The sequence below is a fragment of the Oryzias melastigma genome, linkage group LG1 (assembly GCF_002922805.2).
Source record: "Oryzias melastigma strain HK-1 linkage group LG1, ASM292280v2, whole genome shotgun sequence".
NCBI lineage: Eukaryota > Metazoa > Chordata > Actinopteri > Beloniformes > Adrianichthyidae > Oryzias > Oryzias melastigma.
This window is the reverse complement of record NC_050512.1, coordinates 12,974,871-12,996,025: the sequence shown is the minus strand read 5'-3', so window position 1 is coordinate 12,996,025 and position 21,155 is coordinate 12,974,871. Positions and strand designations below refer to the sequence as shown.

The 21,155-nt window shown below is 38.2% G+C and overlaps 3 protein-coding genes across 3 annotated transcripts in view; all 3 read left to right on the top strand.

The window, feature by feature from the left end:
* The first annotated feature begins 1,717 nt into the window (after positions 1-1,717).
* On the top strand, positions 1,718-7,584 carry pdia2 (protein disulfide isomerase family A, member 2). The gene is made up of 11 exons (XM_024259350.2): positions 1,718-2,058; positions 2,612-2,818; positions 2,909-3,042; positions 4,801-4,938; positions 5,473-5,589; positions 5,659-5,784; positions 5,892-6,083; positions 6,163-6,283; positions 6,973-7,151; positions 7,237-7,401; positions 7,470-7,584. The coding sequence occupies exons 1-11, from the start codon at positions 1,776-1,778 to the stop codon at positions 7,524-7,526; spliced, it is 1,719 nt and encodes a 572-aa protein (XP_024115118.1). The 5' UTR covers positions 1,718-1,775; the 3' UTR covers positions 7,527-7,584.
* Positions 7,585-7,733: 149 nt separating this feature from the next.
* Positions 7,734-13,904, top strand: LOC118598776 (cell death-inducing p53-target protein 1 homolog). Its single transcript, XM_036211996.1, has 5 exons — positions 7,734-10,054; positions 11,302-11,455; positions 12,263-12,364; positions 12,464-12,650; positions 12,737-13,904. The coding sequence occupies exons 2-5, from the start codon at positions 11,320-11,322 to the stop codon at positions 12,840-12,842; spliced, it is 531 nt and encodes a 176-aa protein (XP_036067889.1). The 5' UTR covers positions 7,734-10,054; positions 11,302-11,319; the 3' UTR covers positions 12,843-13,904.
* Positions 13,905-16,952: 3,048 nt separating this feature from the next.
* zgc:136472 (uncharacterized protein LOC678514 homolog) overlaps positions 16,953-21,155 on the top strand; it is a 5,466-nt gene continuing 1,263 nt past the window's right edge. The window contains exons 1-9 of the mRNA XM_024259786.2: positions 16,953-17,582; positions 17,659-17,859; positions 18,273-18,397; positions 18,483-18,620; positions 18,854-18,961; positions 19,183-19,308; positions 19,540-19,737; positions 19,825-19,945; positions 20,129-20,310. Of these exons, the coding sequence (XP_024115554.1) occupies positions 17,399-17,582; positions 17,659-17,859; positions 18,273-18,397; positions 18,483-18,620; positions 18,854-18,961; positions 19,183-19,308; positions 19,540-19,737; positions 19,825-19,945; positions 20,129-20,310 (1,383 nt within the window). The 5' untranslated portion in view covers positions 16,953-17,398. The remainder of the gene's footprint in view (positions 17,583-17,658; positions 17,860-18,272; positions 18,398-18,482; positions 18,621-18,853; positions 18,962-19,182; positions 19,309-19,539; positions 19,738-19,824; positions 19,946-20,128; positions 20,311-21,155) is intronic.

Genomic DNA, 21,155 nt, shown 5'->3' with positions numbered 1-21,155 from the left:
ATACAAACAGGGTCCCGTGTTATTGCTCGCCTGGGTCCCCCAAACTGCTAAGTCCGCCACTGCAAAGATGCATAGAAGAAGAAAAAGCTGTAAAGTGATTCAACACGCAGACAGAAACCACAGCCATGACACACCTCTGTCAATGCCATGGTTTATTTGAAGAGGGTTCAAATCTTTGTTTAATAAGTTAGCAAACACATTTAGCAGGTAATGTGTCACTCATTTATATCAAATGTTCACATTTCTTTCCCATTTTTTTAAATTCCCTTGAACACAAGGTGTTTTTTTTCCCCTTAAAGTAAAAAATAAAGAAAAGGAAGAACAGATGGGTGTCCCAGAATAGAAAATCGACATTAAGAATTAAAAAAAAATGGTGGAAAAAAATCTTTATAAACTTTTACCAAAAATCAGAAGTGAATGTAAATGTAATTTTTGTAAGAAAGATAATATATTTTTTAAAATATTTCGAATCATTTATTTAATTAATTAGCAAGTTAATTAATCATTATTCATTTTTCCCAAGTTTTTTTTTACATGTCACATCACTAAACTGTTATTACTTTGTTTTTCCTACCGGACAGAACGTCTCCTCTAACATATACGGGTTAGACAGATTTACAAGAACAGACTTTAGTCATTTTCATCATGTCCTTTTAGTACCTTGAAAGCTTTGTGTATCTTTACCATATTTTTTGCATCACAAAGTCCAGCAAGATAAGATCTACAGTTATACAAATCTTTTCATTCTGGACAAGAATAAAACAAGCTCCATAATTAAAAACAGGATGGTCAGTGAAGACTATAACGTTTTTGTTTTACGGGATCAGCAGATCAAGTCGAAAGATTAGAAAACACTATTATAGATTTGAATTTCTACCTGTACGAGTAAACGAGTAAAAATAGAGAGCTAGAATTGAGAAAATAGAATTTTTGCTTTGACTTTTCATCAAAATTCTGCCTGCAGTACCTTTATTTTGCTGAAAATTTCAAGGTAAAATTCTAGAGGTGTATAATATTGACCCAAAGGAAACCAAAAAAAAAAAAAAAATCAGTTTGTCTCTTTGGGAAAAAATGGATGTGGCTTCTTACAGGTTAGGGAGTGTAGTAGTTCATATAAATACTCCAAACTCATGTCTCTGCATATTTGGACACAGAATGTTCCAGATTTTAAAGATATTACAGACTAAAATGTTTTTCTAGAACTTTTAAGTATGTGATGATCACTGAATTACTTCCATTAAGTGTAAATATATTGATTCTTAAGTCTTATCTGAATTTATTGAAGAGTATTTAATAGATGCTTGAAGTTAACTCCTGGTTTATTTAGTATACATTGGTATCATCAGTATATCTGCAGTGTTCTCTAATGGTTCCTAATAGAGACATGTTATCACAACTGGACATCCTGAATATTTTAACTCTAACACTCATTTCACAAACAGTTTTTTGGAAATAAAGTACAGTTTTATTGAACTGACTTTAAAAAGTTGTGAGAATGACAGAAAAGAGGGGGAAAAGTTGCAAATGGGATCTGAGAAGTCAAGTAAAAGCCGATCAACCTGCTTCTAATATGTTCAACCACATGGCACTTTTTGATTGGCTTGTACGAACTGGAAAAATGACCCACAAATGTGTCGTGTGATTGGATGAGAGAGAAGGCCAGTAACATTTCGACACACACCCTCACCATCATAGATAAAGAAACCCTACAGTCGTTTCAGTGACATGCAAGCTGAAGCTCTCCCACACCTGACCGGAGGAGCCCACACACAGTCATGAGGAAGCTCCTGTGGGTGAGTCTGCTGGCTCTGCTGCTGCTGCAGGCCTCCTGCATCCAGGCCAACGATTCGGACGACAGCACAGAGGAGCACAGAGATGCTCAAGACGACACAACAAAGGAAACCACAGAGGAGGCCTCAGCAGAGACAGACCAACCTGAACAGCCACCAAAGAAGGAGAAAACAACGGAGATAGAAGAAGAGCAAGACGTCATGGTTCTGCACATCAACAACTTTGACAGAGCTCTCAGCGAGAATCAACATCTACTGGTTGAATTCTGTGAGTTTTATTGTGTCATACATGTGTAATTGTTTAACAGACCCATATTAAAATATTTAAAATTGTTTTTGATTAAACCTCACAGCCTTTAATCACTCTGTGGTAGGTTTAGCTTTTAGGAGGCAGTGGATTTTGGTCGAATGAAATGCAAATGTTTCCATATCTACAACTAAATAAATCAATAAAGTAAAGATAATGCACTGTGGGATTATGGTTAATGTTCAAATAATTTGTGACTTTTATGATTTTGAAAAAGAAAAACGTAATTTAAAGTGTTTTCCACTCACACTGACTATGTGAGCAAACTGCCAGTCGTGTCCAGATGCTGCCGTGGGGAACTTCTCCCACAGACGAGCCCAGTAATGGCAGAGGGGGAGTCCCGACAGGGAAACGAGTGGATGGGATAAAAGCTTGTTCCAACTGCTGCTTCCACTATCAGCAGCTCATTTTCTTGTTTATCTGAGCAGGAGCTGCTGATAACCACAGGAGCCGAGGCCAGTAGCTGCTCTCTGTTCTGCAGAAATACATGAACTCTGTGTGTGTGTGTGTGCAGATGCTCCCTGGTGTGGCTACTGTAGAAGATTTGAGCCCATTTATGCCGATGCTGCTGGGATGCTGAAGGAGGAAGGCTCAGCGATGCGCTTGGCCAAAGTGGATGCCATAGAGGAGAAAGAGCTGGCTGAGGAGTTCAACGTCGACAGCTTCCCCACTGTGAAGCTGTTCATGAATGGAGACCGAAAGCAGCCCATTGAATACACTGGTGAGCACAGATACACGACAAACAAGCTTTATTTAACTTGAATGTAACACAGACGGCAGGTGCTTGGACTTGTCTGCCTTCATTGTCCAGGTACGAGGACCCCTTCAGGAATAGTTCAGTGGTTGAAGCGCCGCTCTGGACCTGGAGCTGCAGACCTGGACTCTGCAGACTCTGCAGCTGAGTTCATCAACGCCCACAACGTCACAGTTGTTGGATTCTTTGATGTAAGGTTTAATTTTTATTTATTTATTTGTAGAGTTTTTTTATTCATTCCACTCTAGTAAAGGAAAACTTGCTTTCTTTCTTTTAAAACAATGTGGTCATCGGAAAACCGTAAGTAAGTATATCTTGAAAACTGGTGAGCTGACGTGAAAATCTGATAAACAAAATCAGATTATATTGTTCCCTTTAGGAAAAGTTCATTTATGAAATCTCTCAAGAGGAATACTGGATGACTTTTCTTAATTATAGTTGCTTCAGTTCCTTCAAATGTAGCCTGTTGAATAGGGATGTAAAAGATAAGTCTTGAAAAGTCGATCTAGTTACAAGAGCAACAGTGGTATTGGTTGAAAACCAAAGATACAAACAAGATTATGTTGATAAAAAATTATTTAAAATCAATCTGGGAATAAATAATAGATTTCTGGCTACATTTTCTCGGTCTGTCTCCCTCTTGTGTCGCTACTGTCTTTTCCTTTTTATGTACATTTGATGTAAACAAAAAGATGTCCAATCACAAGCTTGCTTCTACCACGTTGGATCAATTACAAATGGCTAAAGGTGTGTTGTATGCACTAAACATACGATAACCCTAAAAAACAGCTTAGTAAATTAAATATTAAAAATTAAACAAATGGGATATGAAAAGACTTAAAATTCCAGCTTTCACGTTTTAAGTTGTTTTGTCAAAGACATTTTGTTTTTGTCGCTTTAAATAAAAAGTGCTGCTAAAAATAACAATAATAGTATTTTTTTTAAAAAGCATTTCTCAGACAAAAAGGATTTTCATTTATAGTTTTTAGAATACGACTGCATTGCTATGTATTGATACCTGGACCATTTATCGAGTTGGCATCAACTCATTTTTCTTTGACTCTCATTGGACTTTGACTCAACCACCAAACCAAATCTGTTCAGTTGTGTTGTTATTCATCAGCTTTGCTGGTGAGCTCTGAATCCTTGTTGTTACATGACACAGTTTTTGGAAAGCTTTGGCTGCTGGTCACTCTTTGACCTGTTCTTACACATAAATAAACATTTTTTTACTTCGCATGCAAAAAAAAAACCCAAAACAAACTATGATCTTCCCAATACTGTGCCTAAAACCTGCAATAAAGTGACATATTCTGATATTGAGTGTCCAGCGTTCACTAAATGTCACAAATCTTCTTTTTGGTCAACAAAGAAGATCCTTCTAGGAAAATGTTAAGACAGCTGCGCAATCCTACTGACGTGTTATTTTTACTTTTTTTTATGAGATTCTATTCATTTTGAGAATTATGCAGTCAAGATAAAGCTTGTTTTTTTTGTTTTTTTTTAACTTTGCTATTATAAACTTAAACAGTAAACATTCTAGCTTCATAAAATCTGACATGTAGCCCTAATTCTCCTAATTTTTCCTAAGCATTATGTTGAGTGTTTTTTGTGTGAGGCATCCTGGGAAAACTCGCAGCTGTCCTGAGTGTTTCTACAAATAGATAATCTGACACTGTGGAGTGCAGCTCCACAGGTTCTCTGTTCATGTTATCCATATTTTCTAAGCTTTTATTTTGTTAAATAAACTTAGTGTGTGTCTTAATGTACTTTCTGGTAAATTTTTCAAGATAATTTAATTAATCTCTAGGATCTGATGACTTTTTTTGTTTTTCATCAAAACATGTTAATCACTATAAAATAAAAAGGGATTTTTTGTGTGTGCTGACGTGAAAGTGTTTTATCAGAACAGAGTCAAATGTCTGTTCTTCATGACTTCCTTTCTGCAGGACCTGGAAAGTGAAGCTGCCGGTGTGTTTAAGGAAGTTGCTTTTGATTTGACTGACGTCGAGTTTGGAGTAACAGCATCTCCTGAAGTCTTTAAGGAGTATGAGGTGACATCCAACTCAGTGGTGCTGTTCAAGAAGGTATGACTGCAACACAATTCAGGGCTACAGTCCACAGAGAGGCAGTGGAGCAATGAGTGAGCTTCACTGCCATCCAGTGGTCAGAAGAAAACATTTTTGCCTCCATCCAAAAGTTTCCATGAGAAAATTTATGATAAGGGAGTGAAATTACTTATTTTAGTGACAATTCAATTCATTTAATAACTTATGGTGATCATTTTTACGTTTTAGTAAAATAAACCTACTGTGTCTCAATCCAAATGGTGGTTTCCAATATTGATTATAACCAATTAATTTCATTTTGAAATAATTTATAATGTACGGAGCCCCTAGACTAGAAGGACATAAAAAAATGAAAATAAATTGAAGTTAAAAAAAAGGTTTCTAATTACTAATTGGTGCACACCAGTTAAAACTAAGTGGTCATTCGAGCACAATAGACCTTTCTAGAGTGAGTTACAATGTTGTTTTTCCAAATGATCATTCATCTGAGTTTGATGTCAAATAGATTACTTTTGGCAGTTTTACTATAACCTTATGTTTTATTTTTTTTAGTTTGATGATGGCAGAGCAGACTTTGCACTGTCTGAAGAGGACAAGCTCGACAAACACAACCTGACAGCTTTCATTAAGGAAAACAGTCTGGAGCTGATCATCTCGTTCAACCAAGAGGTAAATAGAAATGTTTTTTAAAAGATGTAAATCTAACTTACATTTGAATTGACCTGAGTGTGTTTTCAGACATCAGACAAGATCTTCCACTCTCGTGTGCGGCTGCACTGCCTTTTCTTCATTAACTCCACTGTGCAGAGTCACATGAGCCTGCTGGAGGAGTACAAGACCGTCGCCAGAGAGTTTAAAGGAAAGGTAGGAGCCTAGTGTGTGGGTGCATTAACGTGCCAACTTTTGAGAATGCTTTATCTGTTCTGTGCATGTTCTTCAAAGCTCCACCACTTTATCTTTGTGCCACACAGGTGCTGTACATCATGATCGACATAACCACATCCGTGTCACACGTGCTGAATTACTTTGGGGTGTTGGAGACGGATATCCCTGCTGTACGCATCATCAACATGGAGACACAAAAAAAGTTCAAAATCGACTCCGAGCTGACCGTTGACTCTCTGAGACAGCTTTCCCAGGACGTTGTTGATGACACTGCACAGGTAACTCTTTAGCTCAGATGATGTGAAGTCAAGCAGGAGCACTCAACTCAGTAAGCTGATCTCTCTTTGGTTGCTTCAGCCATACTTGCGGTCTGAGGAGATCCCTGAGGACTGGGACAAGGGCCCGGTTAAAGTCCTGGTGGCAAAGAACTTTGAGTCTGTTGCCATGGACCCGACCAAAAACGTCTTTGTAGAATTTTGTAAGTTATTCTAATTTTTTATTTATTTAGATGTGATATGTTTCCACAAGGAGTTCAAATATGTACTTATTTAGGTTTATTAGATATTTTAAAATTACTCTAAAATATACAAATATTCTGACAGAGTTCTCATATACCACCCCAGGAAGACTGGAATAAACCCCAGCCCATGGGTTAGAACCACTCCGATCAGTTTTTATCTATTTTAGAACTGTTCCCAGTGGTCTTTTAATTATGATTATGCCAATTTGAGCTCAAATTAAAAAGCCTGTGTCATTTTCTATGTCGGACATAATTTTGGCAGGAGTTTGGCACCGTTGGCGTGCTTCATGAACAGAAAAACATGAAAATTGATGTTTTTAATAAGTTGTTACTTTAAAAAAAGCAGGTTTGAAATCTGTAACATGCTTGTAAAAAGGCTATACATCAAAGTGCATAAAAAGGTGAACACTGTCATCTGCGGGGGACAAAGAGATGAAGCTGTCCTGCATGCAATATGGTTATTGAACACTAGGGGGTACTAACTTACTCTTAATGAATATTTGTCCACTTTCTCATATTAGTCACCAGTTCTTGTTAGATTCTCTGTAGCTATCAGTGACAAACCATAACATTCATGTCGACACAGTGTTTTGTGGGTAGGATGTCCTCTTCCACCACCCCCTCACAGTGTGTGTTTGTGTGCGCAGATGCTCCATGGTGTGGACATTGCAAGGAGCTGGCTCCAATCTGGGAGCAGCTGGGTGAAAAATATGCTGATCATGATGACATCATCATCGCAAAGATGGACGCCACAGCCAATGAAGTGGAGAGTGTGGCCGTCGAAGGATTTCCAACGCTGAAATTTTTCCCAGCTGGTGGAAAAGAGGTGCTTGTACACACACACACAAACACACACATAAAGAACAGCAGACATATGCAGATATTTTTCTGTTTGTGATATTTTCTCTCAGGTGATTAACTACACTGGAAACAGGGATCTAGAGACGTTTTCCAAGTTTCTTGACAACGGAGGAGTACTGCCACAGGAGGAAAGTGATGAGGACGATGACGACGAAGAAGAGGTTGACAAAGATGAAGCTAAGGCAGATGAAGGAGATGACGATGATCAGAGCAAGGTTTGTTCTGCTGCTTCACTATCTTCTCTTTCATTGAAACTAGATTCATTTTTCTTTCTTTACCACAGCAGACAGACGACTCTTCAGAGGGACCAACAAACAACACATCCAAAGACGAGCTGTGATGACAATTCAAACTCAACCACTCTGTCATTTTTCTTAATAGAAGATATTCAAGTTTGACCCTTGTTGTGATCATTATTCTGCCTTTTGCTCACTTTTTTTTGTCCTGTTCAGAAACTGAGCATACAGATGGAAGCCTCTTTTTCTGGACAGATTTTTATTTTTACAATTGTGGTTCTGTCACATGTTCCGTGGGAAAACCAGGTGTGAATTTCCATAAACTTTGTATATTTTTAAACGCAAAACTTATGTGTAAATTTGTTTTTTATGGATTTGTTTTGTAAGAAAGGGGGTGTTCTGGAGGAAGAACTTGATCGAGGTGGAGTCGTGATAGTATTCACACCGTCAAGAAGACGCTTTCACATTCCACTTGGGTTCATTCCATGTAGAGTTTGCATGTTGTCTCCACGCATGTGGGAGTTTTCTGCAGCTTCCTCCCACAGTTGGAAAACATGCCTCACAGGTTGATTTGTGACTAAACTGCCTCTCAGGTGTAGGTATGTGGCCCAGGGACCTGTCTAAGGTGCACCCTAAAGTAGATGGGAATGTACCCCAGCAACCCTGTGACCATTCATGTGTCTAGAAAATAGATGGATGAATGAATGGATTTTTCTTGGCTGGACAAGAAAATAGAAAGAAACATGAGTGGGAGAAAAGAAAGAGAGCAAAGGAGAAAAAGGGGCAAAAAGTCAAGATAAACATTGAATGAAAAGAGTGAAAGGATTAAAAGGAATGTTTGAGTACAACCAAACACAATGATACTCAAAATCTACACACACTTATATAACACACCTGTCTGCACAAACTTGCATGCACACATACCTATGCAGATTCACACAAACAACTGTTGACACTACATATACAAGTGAACTCACAAGCACATGTGTGTTGCACACATACACACCATAGCACCTGCATTTAAGGCCTTGCTGCACAGGGGCTCTCTAGAATGTACCATGATGTTACTGAGAGTAAAAAGAACAATGTAACTCCCCTTTTGTGACAAAGAGGCAGAGACGTGTGGATTCATGTGCAAACGAGAGGTTTTAATGAAGAAACAGGACAAGGAAAGGCGCGGTCAGAAAACAGGTTGAGGTCAAAACACAGGGGCCAGGCGGAGAGTCGAGGATACAGGCAGGAGTCAAAACACGATGAGACAGGCATAGGAGAAAACGCTTGGACTGAATGCAGGGAAAACAAGACTTCGCAGTGAGCTATGGAGAGAAGCCAGACTAATACTATGGCAGTGATGAGGTGATGGGAAACAGCTGAGGGAGATTACTCCAGGTGAGGGCAGGTGAAGAGTTCAGAACTCAGGTGAGCGCTCCCTCTGGTGGTTGAAGGGAGACGCAGCAGGTTGATCCATGACACCTTTGAAGAGAGGTCATTAGTGAGACAACCACGGACCCTGGACCCATCTGTATATTATCTTCAGAACATATTCAGGGTCACAGGGCTGCTGGATGGGAAGGTAGTTACTCACAGTGGGTGGAGAGCTCCTTCCCCAGGTGGAGGAGTTTGAGTATTTGGGGTCTTGCTCATGAGTGAGGGAAGAGGGAAGACTGGTGGATTGGAGCAGTGTCCGTCGTTATGTGGTCGCCGTACCGGTCAGTTGTGGTGAAGAAGGAGCTGAGCCAGAAAGCAAACCTCTCAATTTACCGGTCAATCAAGGTTCCAGTACTCACCCATGGTCAGGAGCTCTAGGTCATGACCAAAAGAAATACAAACAGCTGAAATGAGTTTCCTCCATGGGGTGGCTGGGCACTCCCTCAGAGAGAGGGTGAGAAGCTCGGTCACCCGGAGAGAGTTCGGAGTAGAGCCACTTCTTCTTCAAATTGAGAGAATCCAGTTGAGGTGGCTCGGGGATCTGGTCCTGATGCCTCTTGGACGCCTCTCTAATAAGGTGTTTCAGGCACGTCCCACTGGCTGGAGGCCAGGGGAAGACCCTGGACACACTGCAGAGACTATGTCTCTTGGCTGGCCTGGGAACAGCTCCAGGACAGCTAGATACCAGCCATAAAGGGAGACCACCACTGGAGCAAGGTCACAATGTTAAAACCAGGGCAGAAGCCTGAGTCCAGTGCAAGGCCCCCTCCCAACCCCAATGAAAACCTAATCAGGGTTATGACTTTAATGTTTTATGATCCCCAATCTATGAATCACAGAGACCCTTTGACAAAGCAGTCAACGGACCACTAATCTAATACAAAGATACCCTCCCCATACACCATCCAGGAGGGGACTGACAGCCCCAAACGTAATATATTTTTATCCTATTTGTTGGCTTTGAAAACACATTTGTAATTGCATTTTTTTCTAAAAGTCCTTCATAAAAGCGTTTTATCAGTAAAAATGCAGCGGTGACAGAAGGAAAGTAAAGCCAGGAAAACCAGCGGGGCCGGTTTTAACATGTGACAGGAAAATGTTTGTAATTCTAGTGTGGAACAGGTTCCGCCAAGAGTGACGTCGAAGCTTCGGCCGCTGTGGTTTGTTTTGTTTGTGGCCAGTGATGTTTCCCACAGAGCACAAGGTAAGATCATTCCTTTTCTTCCACCGTTTTCATCAGATCAAACTCAAAACTTTTTTAAACAACTCAAATGTATCCCAGATTATGTGTAAAGTGTGTGTATATCCAGTGTGTGTCTTCACACCGGGAGAGAAGGCTTGTCACTATTTACACAAGGGCTGAGCTACTTGTGAGCTCACAGGTTGATGCTGCTTAACAGAAAACATGCTCAGGGTTTATCATCGCTGAAGCTTTTTTGTTTGTTTGTTTTACTTTATTTACTCATTCAATTATATGTGTAGTAAATATGCTCTGTTAAAAAAGAATAAAACTACAGTAGGATGTCAAACTGGAGCTATTGTTTTTGTAACAAAAAGGACAAAACTTTCATTTTTTTAAACTTATACATGAAAACTAGAAGCAAAAAAAAGTAGGAAGTAGTGATTTTAAATTAGTGCAAAAACACCAACTCACAGACATTAAGGGGATTCCTGTCAGATTAGGAGTCAATGTTATAAATTAAAGATACAGATCTGTGTTGTACATCACATGAAACTCATTATTTTTAGGAACTCAAGATGATCGAATACAAATCCGATCAATCAAAGCACTAAAGCGTTGTTATGTAATGACAAAGTGACAATTGACGACACACAGACTAAATAAACTATTTCATCCGTACGCTGGTTTTTATAGTTTTGGCACAAAGACAAACATGTTGTAGACAGAAAATGTTTATTTATATCACAGGGAGAGAAATGTGAATGAAACATGATGCTTTAAATTTCCATGCTAGTTTTCTTGTATTTCCATACGGGTAGGTGGTGAGCTAAATACGCATCATGTTTTTGTTTTTTATTTTTCCAAAATAAAATGTGTTTCCTTTCCAAATGCTGGCTCATACCCATAAAAGATTTGTTTTGGGTTGTTTTTGTTGGTGACCCTGGCAACAGGGGTGTCTTCTTAGAAAGACTGTTGACAAAGACTTATATACTATATAATATATAGTGTCTATTATCATAACAGAAGAATCATCCTTACTAGCTTTGCTGTGGCCCTGCAACAGATAGTGATCTGCTCGGGTGCACCCATCTTTACCCAGCAGGGTTGGCTCTAGCGACCCCATGACCTTATAAGGGAATTAGAGGGTTCTGAAGATTTTTAAGCTTTGACTTTAATACAAATTTAGAAAAATGGACGGTTGCTAAAATAATAAAGTATTTATTTTTACTTTAATTTCGATCACCAAAACTTTTTGGTCTCGTTATCAGAAGCCACCTGTTTGATTGATGTCTCAATCCATGGAACCTCCTTCATATGAGGAGATCAGTCAGCAGCCACCTGCTCTGAGGATAGAGGTATCAAACCCTCCGGCCTACACCTCCTCGTTACCTTCAACACCTCCTCCTGCCTACGGAGATGCAGGTAACACACTTGGTGGAGATTCACTTTATTCTTCCGGTCAGCACAGTGGTGGAGGATTCATGGTTTGGGCTTGTTCAGGGTCACATGACCTTGACAGCTTTTGATGATTGAGCTGGTTTTGAACAGTGTTCTATGAAAGTATGTAAGGCCACATATCTGTCAGTTAAATCTTGACTAACACTGAGTTATGCTCAGGACAGTGATGTAATCTGAAGCAGAAACAGAGCAGAAAGACACTTTCTGCACAATATGAGAAACTTTTTTGAATAGTTCTTGTCAAATTCTTTGCTAGGTCAAAGTTCTTTAATACATAAGGCTGCTTTGAGACATCTGTATTTGCTCTGACATCAGGCTTTTCTTTCTTGAGGAAAGTGCTGCATAAGCCATTCGTGAAGAAGCACCTTTGACAGCATTTGACAAAAAAATCGTTTTATTCACAGCTCGAAATTGAAGGCAAACTTTTTTGTTTGCTATTCATTACAGCAAAAAAACAAAACAAAAAGTTTTTTAAGCTTTTAGAAAAAATATATATCAGCCCTCATTCATATTCGTTTGTACACAAAAAGGGAGAAATTATTTCTGTAAAACTGCATTAAATTCTACTCAAAGCTGTCCTAAGAACGGTATTTTGGGCTACAATTCCATGAAAAAACTGTGTATTTCTCTGTTTTTTTGTTAACAAACACAAGCTTTTCACCTCATTTTCAGATTGCTTACTTTTCATTCAACCTGTAAGAGTCTCTATTGTCTATTGTTTACAGTTTCACAAAGAAAAAAAAAAAGTTTTCTCTTTTAATCTAATTGCAGTTCAGTCCAATCCCTTCCCGTTGCTAACCAGACCTTCTGTGCCTGTGGTTGTGATTTCATCTGAACAACCTCCTGGAGTCATCGTCCATCAAGTTACACAATGTAATGAGTTCATTTTGTTACTACTGATCTTTTTTTATTTAACTCCTTCTAACATCACAAATGTAAGACTCTTTTGTTGTTGTTTCATCTGAATGACAGATGGAGGGAGAAGGTCAGAGGTAGCAGTGGTGTCTCAGCCGGCGCCTGTTCCCATCATAGCGTCCTGTTTGAGGGAGAGTCCTGCTTTGGTGGTTTGTCCGCACTGCCAAGAACTCGTGACCACCAAAATCAAACATGTGGCTGGGAAAAACGCTTGGGGCATTTGTATGACCCTTAGCTTGTTAGGGTAAGAAAAGAAGAAATGTTCAAATCTGCAAATGCTTTGCCACCCACAGCAGGATGATCAACGCTTTTGTTCCTCTTCTGTTTCAGGCTGTTTTGCGGTTTCTGTTTGATCCCCTTAGCCATTCCTCGCTGTCAAGATGTGGTTCACCTCTGTCCTAGTTGTAAAAAACAAATTTACGTTTTTGAAAGATGACAGTGCCTTCATCACATACAGCAAAAACCCTTCATCTACATCCAAACTCTACAGAACCCCAACCAGGATCTGAACCAGCCTTCTCACTCAGGCTATAGTGCTAGCAACAAACCACTTACAACTGTACAGAGAAGAAAATATTTCACATTTTTAAAATAAAAAACCTGCTTTTAATATCATCTTTTATATTTAACAAAGAAGTTTGCACATTAGACAGAAACTCCAGTGTTTTTTTGTATCTTTGTAACAAAGTTGAAGTCCCATTATTTATTTTCCTCCACATTTGACCCATCCACTGGGGAGTGGTGACCTGCAGACACAGCTTCACTCTGGAACCATTAGGTGATCTACCCCCTCTATCCAACCCCTTAATGCTGAGTGTCAAGCAAGGAGGCATTAGGTCCTACTTTTAGAGTCTTTGGCATGCCTGGATTCGAACCCACAACCTTCCAGTCTCATGGTGGACGCTCTACCAAAGGGCCACTGAGCTGAACAACATATGAACAACATAAAATAAGTTTGCTTGGATGCTACGCCTACATGAAAAGTCTGAACTTGGAGGATTTTCCATTCATCACTGCAGAATGTGCATTCATTTAGGATTTTCTGTCTTGTGGTTTATTCTCTGTTCATTTATTTGAATTCTGATCATTACATGTCTTGCTACAAAGAAAGAACTTCATCATAGAGAAACTCTGGAGCATAAATGTTTTTTTAGTTGAGATTGTTGTCTTTTACTTTATGTAATTACTAAACTTTTGTCACCTCCATCCTCCTCTGAAACGTGTAGACGACCAGTTTATGAGTTGCTTTAAAAACATTCAAGTTGTTTTAACTTATATTTGTGTTATTATTGTATTATGTAATGCAGTATTATTAAAAACCGCATGTTGACATTATAATGGATCTCTAATATTGGTTTTTTTAGATTTAAGTTCAGAATGACGCTGTGTTTGACTGCATTTACTCATCACAGTTCTTCAAGCTCTCATGATGTCAAATACAGCAGCAGGTCCATTTTGGCTAACATCTGGTTACCTTCTTAACTTTTTACTGCCTGCTCAACCAAATGGTAGAGCACATACTGAAAACGTGTTTTTAAATACAAAGGCTGCATTTATTTATTACTCACACAGAGAAATAAACAATAATGTTTTTTTCTGTTCCATTGATTGACTGTGTTTTGTTGTTATTGTTTTGAGTTAATAATTCCACGTTTTCTGAGGAACAAGTAATTCAGTTATTAGAGTCCTCTCTTTTTATTCCCATTAAACAGAATGTAAGATTATTTTATTTACTTCTATTTATTTATTTATTTTTGCTGCAAAAAAAACTAACAAAAAACCACAACATATTCAAAAGGAAAACTTTTTTCTGTAACAATGTATTATAAACATTTTAGGAAAGTCAGCATCATCTAAACCAGCGGTCGCCTACGGTGAGCCGGCACCAGTCTGTGCGTTCTGGTCCACACTACACCAATTACTTTTGGTAATTGTATCCGGAAATATGTTTGTATTAAAGTGTCTGTAGCTGCCATCAAAGGCAACAATAGTTCATATTTTTGTTTATAAAAATATTTTGTGTTAAAAAGGGTTATTAATATAAAAAATGTTTTCTAATCAATTGAAATAAATATGTGATATTTTACAATAAATAAATAATGGTGTTAAGTTAAGTTAAAAGAAGTTAAAAACTTTATTTAAAAGGGGGAACCTATTTTTTGTTCCATGTCATTTTTGTTCCTATGGGGGATGTTGTATGGGTTGCCACTCCAGGGTGAGTCTCACATGGTCCAGAAGGGAGAAGTCTGCGAGAGTTAAGCCAGTGAAAGAATTTGAAGATAAATTAAGACGTTTTTCTTTTTGGAAGTTTTACCCTCTTGAGTTAATGCGGCCAATGAGGTATGGATTTTATTTTATCATTTAATTTGCAGTCTGAGATTGAAGAGTTTAATTTAAGTTTCTGTATTTTATTTCGTAGTTCTGACGGCACTGTTGGGGCACTGTTGGGGCATGGAAAGAACATGTGAAGGCATGTAGAAGTATCTTTGTGTCCGAATAAATGTCTGTTAAAAACCAAGAACCGTTTGTGCCTTTCGTCGAGCTCAAGAGGAGTAACAGTGTCTCTTCGCACGTAATTTTCTAAATATGTGCTCTAAGTGCTAAACCTTTTTTCTTGGCTGCACAGACCCAGAGGGAGAGTTAAGGTTAGGGTCAGAGTTTAGAGTTTAGGGTACATAAAATGAGCATTTACTGTCTGATTTTCTGCTACGATCAATGGTACGGTTTTTATTATACATTGTAATTTCTTTGGTGTTTTCGGCACTTGATGCAACCCAACACTGAGAACATCTGAAAAAAGTACATTACTGGTTTCAGAAACGTAATTTCTTTCCCTTCAGGTTAATAAAGTAACACTATCTCTGAATACCCATTTGGTATCACAAAGGACACAAAGCTAAGAAAATTTATGTGTTTATTTTCAATTAAAATGATGTGGAAATCGGTTTGAAATAATGAAATAATCTTGTAAAATACTTTTTTTTTTACATTTACAATATTCGGTTTTAGTTTTCCAAATGATAAACTAACATTTCAAATCACAATATTTAAATAAAATTAAAAAAAACATTCATTTATAAGTGTATTGTGTTCAATTTGCAAAAGGGAAGCATTTTTCAAAAGTCAGCGCACCTAATTTGCATGAATAAATGGAAAATGTTTGTAAGCTTATTTTCAGTGTGACACTCAATACAGTGTTCTGTCGCCCTCTTGTGGCTCCTTGTAATATTACAGGTTTCATATTTGACTTCAAAGTGTAGTTTTAGTCCCAACAATAGGATAAAAAGCCACTGTGGCAATAAATAATTAAGCATTAAGCATTAATTAAGCATTGATTAATTACAAAAAAACGTTTTATATATATATATATATATATATAATTTTTATGATAATATAAATATACCGTAAGTAATATATTAGATACATATTATACATTTTAACTATAAATATTTTTAAACTTTTGACAAGCAATTGAAAAGTGATGAACTCTTCCTATAAACACGTTTAAATCAGAGGAGGTGTCATTCACATGTATGTACAAATAACATGAAATCTCTTCTACTGGAAACACTGTGAAGTGTTGTATTGATCAGTTATTGGATTTAAACTACACATTTATAATTACATTTTTTCAAAGTTTATCATTTAAATTTTTTTAAGGAAATAAAAGAATAATTAATTCAATTCGATTTTCAGTTTTATTTATATAGCCCAATATCACGATGCAATCCTCTCAGTGGGCTTACAGGTATTAGTGAAATTTGATTGACATTAGTAAAAAAAAAAAAAATTACTTAAAAAAAATATTTGGCATGATTTTATTAACAGAGCATCTGTCTTTTATCAGTTTCAACCAGCCTAATAGCATGCAAATGAAAAGACATAAACTGTTAAGTCCTAAGAACAGACGAAGAAAGTACAAAGAAATACATTGAGATACACTAATAAACAAAAACACTGATTGTATAATCATAAAGCTTTAATGTAATAACCAAACCACAAAGATTTTATGATTTTTTTTTGCCATGGACAGAGAAAATCTGATAAAAAAAAGTCAGTTCAAGAATGATTGTCCCTCCAGAGCAAACTTTTATTGCACTTAGGCCTGTTTTCCATTGATCTAGATATAATTTTTGTTCATGTCTTCTTGCATTATTCACAGCTTTAAATATATAATTCAACACGTCCCAACATTTAAATGAAATACATACAATTGTTTCTCAATAAGCTTGAAGTCTCACTCCTGTCATTATTTGATTTAGTGGGCTTTAAAATATGATTATGCTGTTTTTAGCTTAAATAAAACACTTCTGATTGATGAGTGGAAATAAGTAAGCCTGCCCTCATTTCCCATCATCCATTATGCTTTTTCTCTCTTTACAAGCGCAACCTAACATAGCTGGTGCAACAAAAATGGTCACCATTATCTATCCAGATGTACAGTTTTGAGCCATTTTTTGTCTGCTCCTGATTCAAAACAATATCAATAGCGAAAAGCCGAAATGCAATTTTAATTTTCTTTATACATGTCTTCCATCATGAGAAAAATGCCACCATTTTAAAAGGAGTGTGTCTTTAAATCCAACTGATTCACCAGTTTCTAAAACTAAAGTTGTGTCTGATGTCTGTTGTAAAATAATTTTGGCATCACTTTCTTGATTTTGTTTAAATGTTCAAAGTGGTGCGAAGATTTCTTCACGTTCCTTTTCTTTGGTGTACATTCTATTTTGACCTTGTCGGGAAATACCCTCTAAGGTAAAGGACGTTTGTAACCTGACATGAGCAGCAGCCAATGGCAGGAATACAGCAGTGCTCAGATAGGAGAGTTAATCAGCAACAGACTGTTGGGCATAGCAGGCAGATAACAAAAGCACTACAATTATGGGTTAACACAGATCCAAACTTATCAGTTCATCCTTGCACAACCACTCCCTCCACACCTTCTGCCAAGTCTGTTCAGTGTCCGTGCTGTCAAACCGCCTGGGATCCGTCATGATGAGGAATCTACTGATATTATGTGGAGTAGCATTTTGCCTTTGTGCACTCGTTGCTGCAGATACACAATCTGAACATCAGGGAGACACAACGTTTCCAGAGGAGGATGGAGTTTTACAGCTGAAAAAGGAGCATTTCAGGAAAGCGCTGCGGAAGTACAAGCAGCTTCTGGTGCACTTCTGTGAGTTCCCTGTGCCGTTCGACTTTTCCTCTCAAACGCTTTGATTGGTTTTTACTTTTTACTCTGTGCCTCTCAGACACTCCTTTTACCAAAGAAGCCCATCGCGTGTCGGCGGCATTCAAGGATGCAGCCGAAGCGCTCAAGGGGTCAGAGGTCAAGCTGGGACTTGTGGACGTGAGTCAGGAAAAAGACTTGGTGAAAGAGCTCGACGGGACCAGCCACCCTATGGTCAGATTATACATCTATGGAGATATAGACAACCCTGTACCCTGCCCTGGTGTGTAAGAGTACATCAAGAGTAATATTTATGAGTCACAAAGATGTCAAAGTTTGAAATTAAATTTAAAAAAAAAAGCTACTGTGCCTTATGCTAACCAATTTAGCTACATGATCCAAAAATGTGGGTTTCATGTGAGATGTTTGACTTTCAGGCAAAAAGTTTTGATTTGTTTGTATTTTATCAAGAACACACAATATACTCTAGAGTATTTAGTATGTTGTTATATATAACCTCCATAATCTCTGCAGCAATCTGCACTTCTAAGCTCACTCCTTTTCTCTTTGGCTAGCAAAGTGGATTGTTAGCTTGTTGTGCTTGTGAAAGCATGGGTTATACTGGAAGCCCTTGCTAAACTTTCATCACCTTAAATTGCAGATGAAGGTCAAATATTTTTCTGAATTGTGTTGAAGATCCTCAGAGCTCAGCTTCTATCCTGACGTGGTTGAAACGGAGGGCGGGGTCAGCTGCTGACCTCATCGCCGATTTGAGTCAGTTTGAAGCCTCAGAGGAGTTGATGGTGGTCGGATTCTTTCAGGTAAAAAGTGTCCTCTTTGATTGTATTTCTTATTGTTGCGTTGACTAACCCATGCAGGTTTAGTCATTTGTGTGTATTTGTGCAGGAACTGACCCACGAGTACGTCCAGGTGTTTCATGCTGCAGCGGTTGACCTTCCTGACATCAGCTTTGCTTTGACACAGAATGAGGAAGTCAGCAGGAAATACAGCCTCACACAGGATGTTGTGTTACTGCTTAAAAAAGTATGTATGATCTACATGAAAGCATAAGAAATGCTGGATCACAGTCAAAAAGTCATTAACTTTTAATTATTTTCATTTTAGAAAATCTCAGCTTTCCTGTGTTTCACAAATCAGATTAGTTTCTTTCATTTGATTAGTCATCAAGTCATTTTTTATTTCTTGAAGTGCTGAAGAAACTTTTACTTTTTTGTTTACAGAAAATGTTTGTTCTTCACTGTGTTATTGTGTTGCAGTCTGAGCTCATCAAGGCTTACAGGATGACGCCTCAGACTTCCAAAGAGGAGCTGGTCCTCTTCATCTCTGTCTATAAGATGGATCCGGTCACTGAGTACGATGGCCAGGTACTGCTGTTTGAATCATCAATTAAAACAAATGACCAATTTTTAATGAATTTGATCACTTCTTAAAATATTTTACCTCAAGAAATACAAATCCATCCTCCCTGAATCTCAAGGATTCAAATCTTTGATTCTTCTTTTCATGCATTGTGGCTCCAGTGCAGAAATTAGGCCTTTTCATGGTGCAGTTGATCATTTTGTTGTTCCTCCTCTCCCTTTTGCAGACAGCCTCTCAGATCTTAAGCTCACCCGTGTTAAACCACGCCCTCCTCTTTGTCAACAAGAGTTCTGCAGACTTTGAAGAGATTTCCTCTGCCTTCAGCATCGCTGCAGAGAAGTTCAGGATGAAGGTTTGCAGAACACTAACACCCCATTTATCATCTCTAAGCTCTACAGAAAATGCTTTTATCTTCATTACTATTAAAGTAACTCATGCTGTGAATCATTTCTTATGAATTTTAGATCAATATATTTGTTTTACATCTTTAAAAATGTTGATAAAGTCTGGTAAAATCAGATATTCAGACATAATGATAATATCTTCAACATTTGATCATTTGATATTAAGTTTTTGTGTTCAGATTCTGTTTGTTTTGGTCAACGTGGCCGAATCTCGTAATGGCCGACTCATGGAATACTTCCGGGTTCGGGATTTTGAGGCTCCTCTCATTCGATTGGTCAACCTGACGGATCACGTGACCTACCACCTGCCCTCAGACACCTTGACCGCAGAGGTTATTCAAGAGTTCTGCCAGTCCTATCTGGATGGAACGGCTAAGGTACCAGGAGCTCACAAGTCCTGCTTGATGCATGGGAACCGAGAGATTCGTGTTTTTCAGGTTCATGTGTTTGTGTCCCTAAAACAGCCCAAAATGCAGAGTGAGCCCATTCCTGAAGACTGGGACCAAAAGCCCGTGAAGGAACTAGTGGGAATGAATCTGGAGAAAGTCGCTTTTAACCCGGACAAGACGGTTTTTGTTCTGTTCTGTATGTGAACACACCTCGTCTGTTTTCATGTTTTTGACCCAACAGTTTGTGGAGACTTTTTTCTGTATTTAAAAAGCATAAAAGCACCTTTTCATGTACTGATTTTTCTAGAATATGAAGCATATTTAACAGTTTTACAAACGATGCACGGCTGTTGTAAGAAATAATATGTCCTGTGTTCAGATCTGCCCTACAGTAAAGCCTCTCGCACTCTGTTCCCGCTGTGGGAGGAGCTAGCCGAGGCCTTCAGGGAGCGGGAGGATGTGGTCATCGCTCGCATCGATGCTTCCGCCAATGACATCAACATGTCTACACAGGGAGCCTACCCTTCCTTCTGCCTGTTTCCTGCTCTGTACACAGAGAGGGTAGGAAACAACAATCATAGATAAAACCTGTTTTTGATGGAGTTAAAATCTCACTTTGATTATCTTTGGATCTGTTGTAGAAGTGCTCCCAGAGGTCTTTTAATAATGATTACACCGTTTTTAGCTTAAATAATAATTTTTTAAAAAGCGATGTAATTTTCTAGGTCAAAGTTTCTTGCAAAGCGGCAGGAGTTCATTTGTCATTTGCCTCTGTGTTGTGGGTAGCACGATTGGTTCAGAGTAAGCCCGCCCCCACTTCCCATTACCAGTCTGTTCCCATGCTCTCACAATAACTCTCATCCACGCAGAACCCCAACCTAACCTTGGCCTGGAGCCGTTAAACTGTTGTTATTCTGATTATTCAAACACCACATGAACGCAACACTTCTCTGTTTGCATTTTACCTGAGGTACATCCCCTCATTGGTGCAAATGGCGCTAAAATGAGAACAAAAACTCCACTTTTGATATAAAAACTCAAAAATATTCTGTTAATATTCCATGTTAGTTCTTTTTGTACTGAGGTGGATAACCAAAACACTATAAACATCTGCTCCTGGTCGGGTCCTTCTATCAAATTTTAGAACCTTTAACTATAAGTGGATATATCAGAATGGAGAAGATCAGGGAGCTTATGGTTGCCAATACATCGTAGCTATAGGCTTTTAAAAATGACATTTTCTCGTCTGCTCCTGATTCACAACAATTTAAATAATGAAACCCAATTTAAATGCAATTTAGACTAATTTTTCTGAAAGTTTTTCTCTATTATCCCATACATGCCATAAGTACATATTAAAAATATCAAAACAACACTTTAATCGGAGTACATTTTTAAAGTTGATT

What these genes read in the sequence shown, in the direction of transcription:
- pdia2 (XM_024259350.2), top strand. Translation starts at nt 1,776, where the DNA reads ATGAGGAAGCTCCTGTGGGTGAGTCTGCTGGCTCTGCTGCTGCTGCAG. An exon ending in CAGTGGTGCTGTTCAAGAAG is followed by an intron (nt 4,939 to 5,472) that starts GTATGACTGCAA and finishes TATTTTTTTTAG; the next exon opens with TTTGATGATGGCAGAGCAGA. An exon ending in TTGTTGATGACACTGCACAG is followed by an intron (nt 6,084 to 6,162) that starts GTAACTCTTTAG and finishes TGGTTGCTTCAG; the next exon opens with CCATACTTGCGGTCTGAGGA.
- LOC118598776 (XM_036211996.1), top strand. Translation starts at nt 11,320, where the DNA reads ATGTCTCAATCCATGGAACCTCCTTCATATGAGGAGATCAGTCAGCAG. An exon ending in TCCTGCCTACGGAGATGCAG is followed by an intron (nt 11,456 to 12,262) that starts GTAACACACTTG and finishes ATCTAATTGCAG; the next exon opens with TTCAGTCCAATCCCTTCCCG. An exon ending in ATGACCCTTAGCTTGTTAGG is followed by an intron (nt 12,651 to 12,736) that starts GTAAGAAAAGAA and finishes CTTCTGTTTCAG; the next exon opens with GCTGTTTTGCGGTTTCTGTT.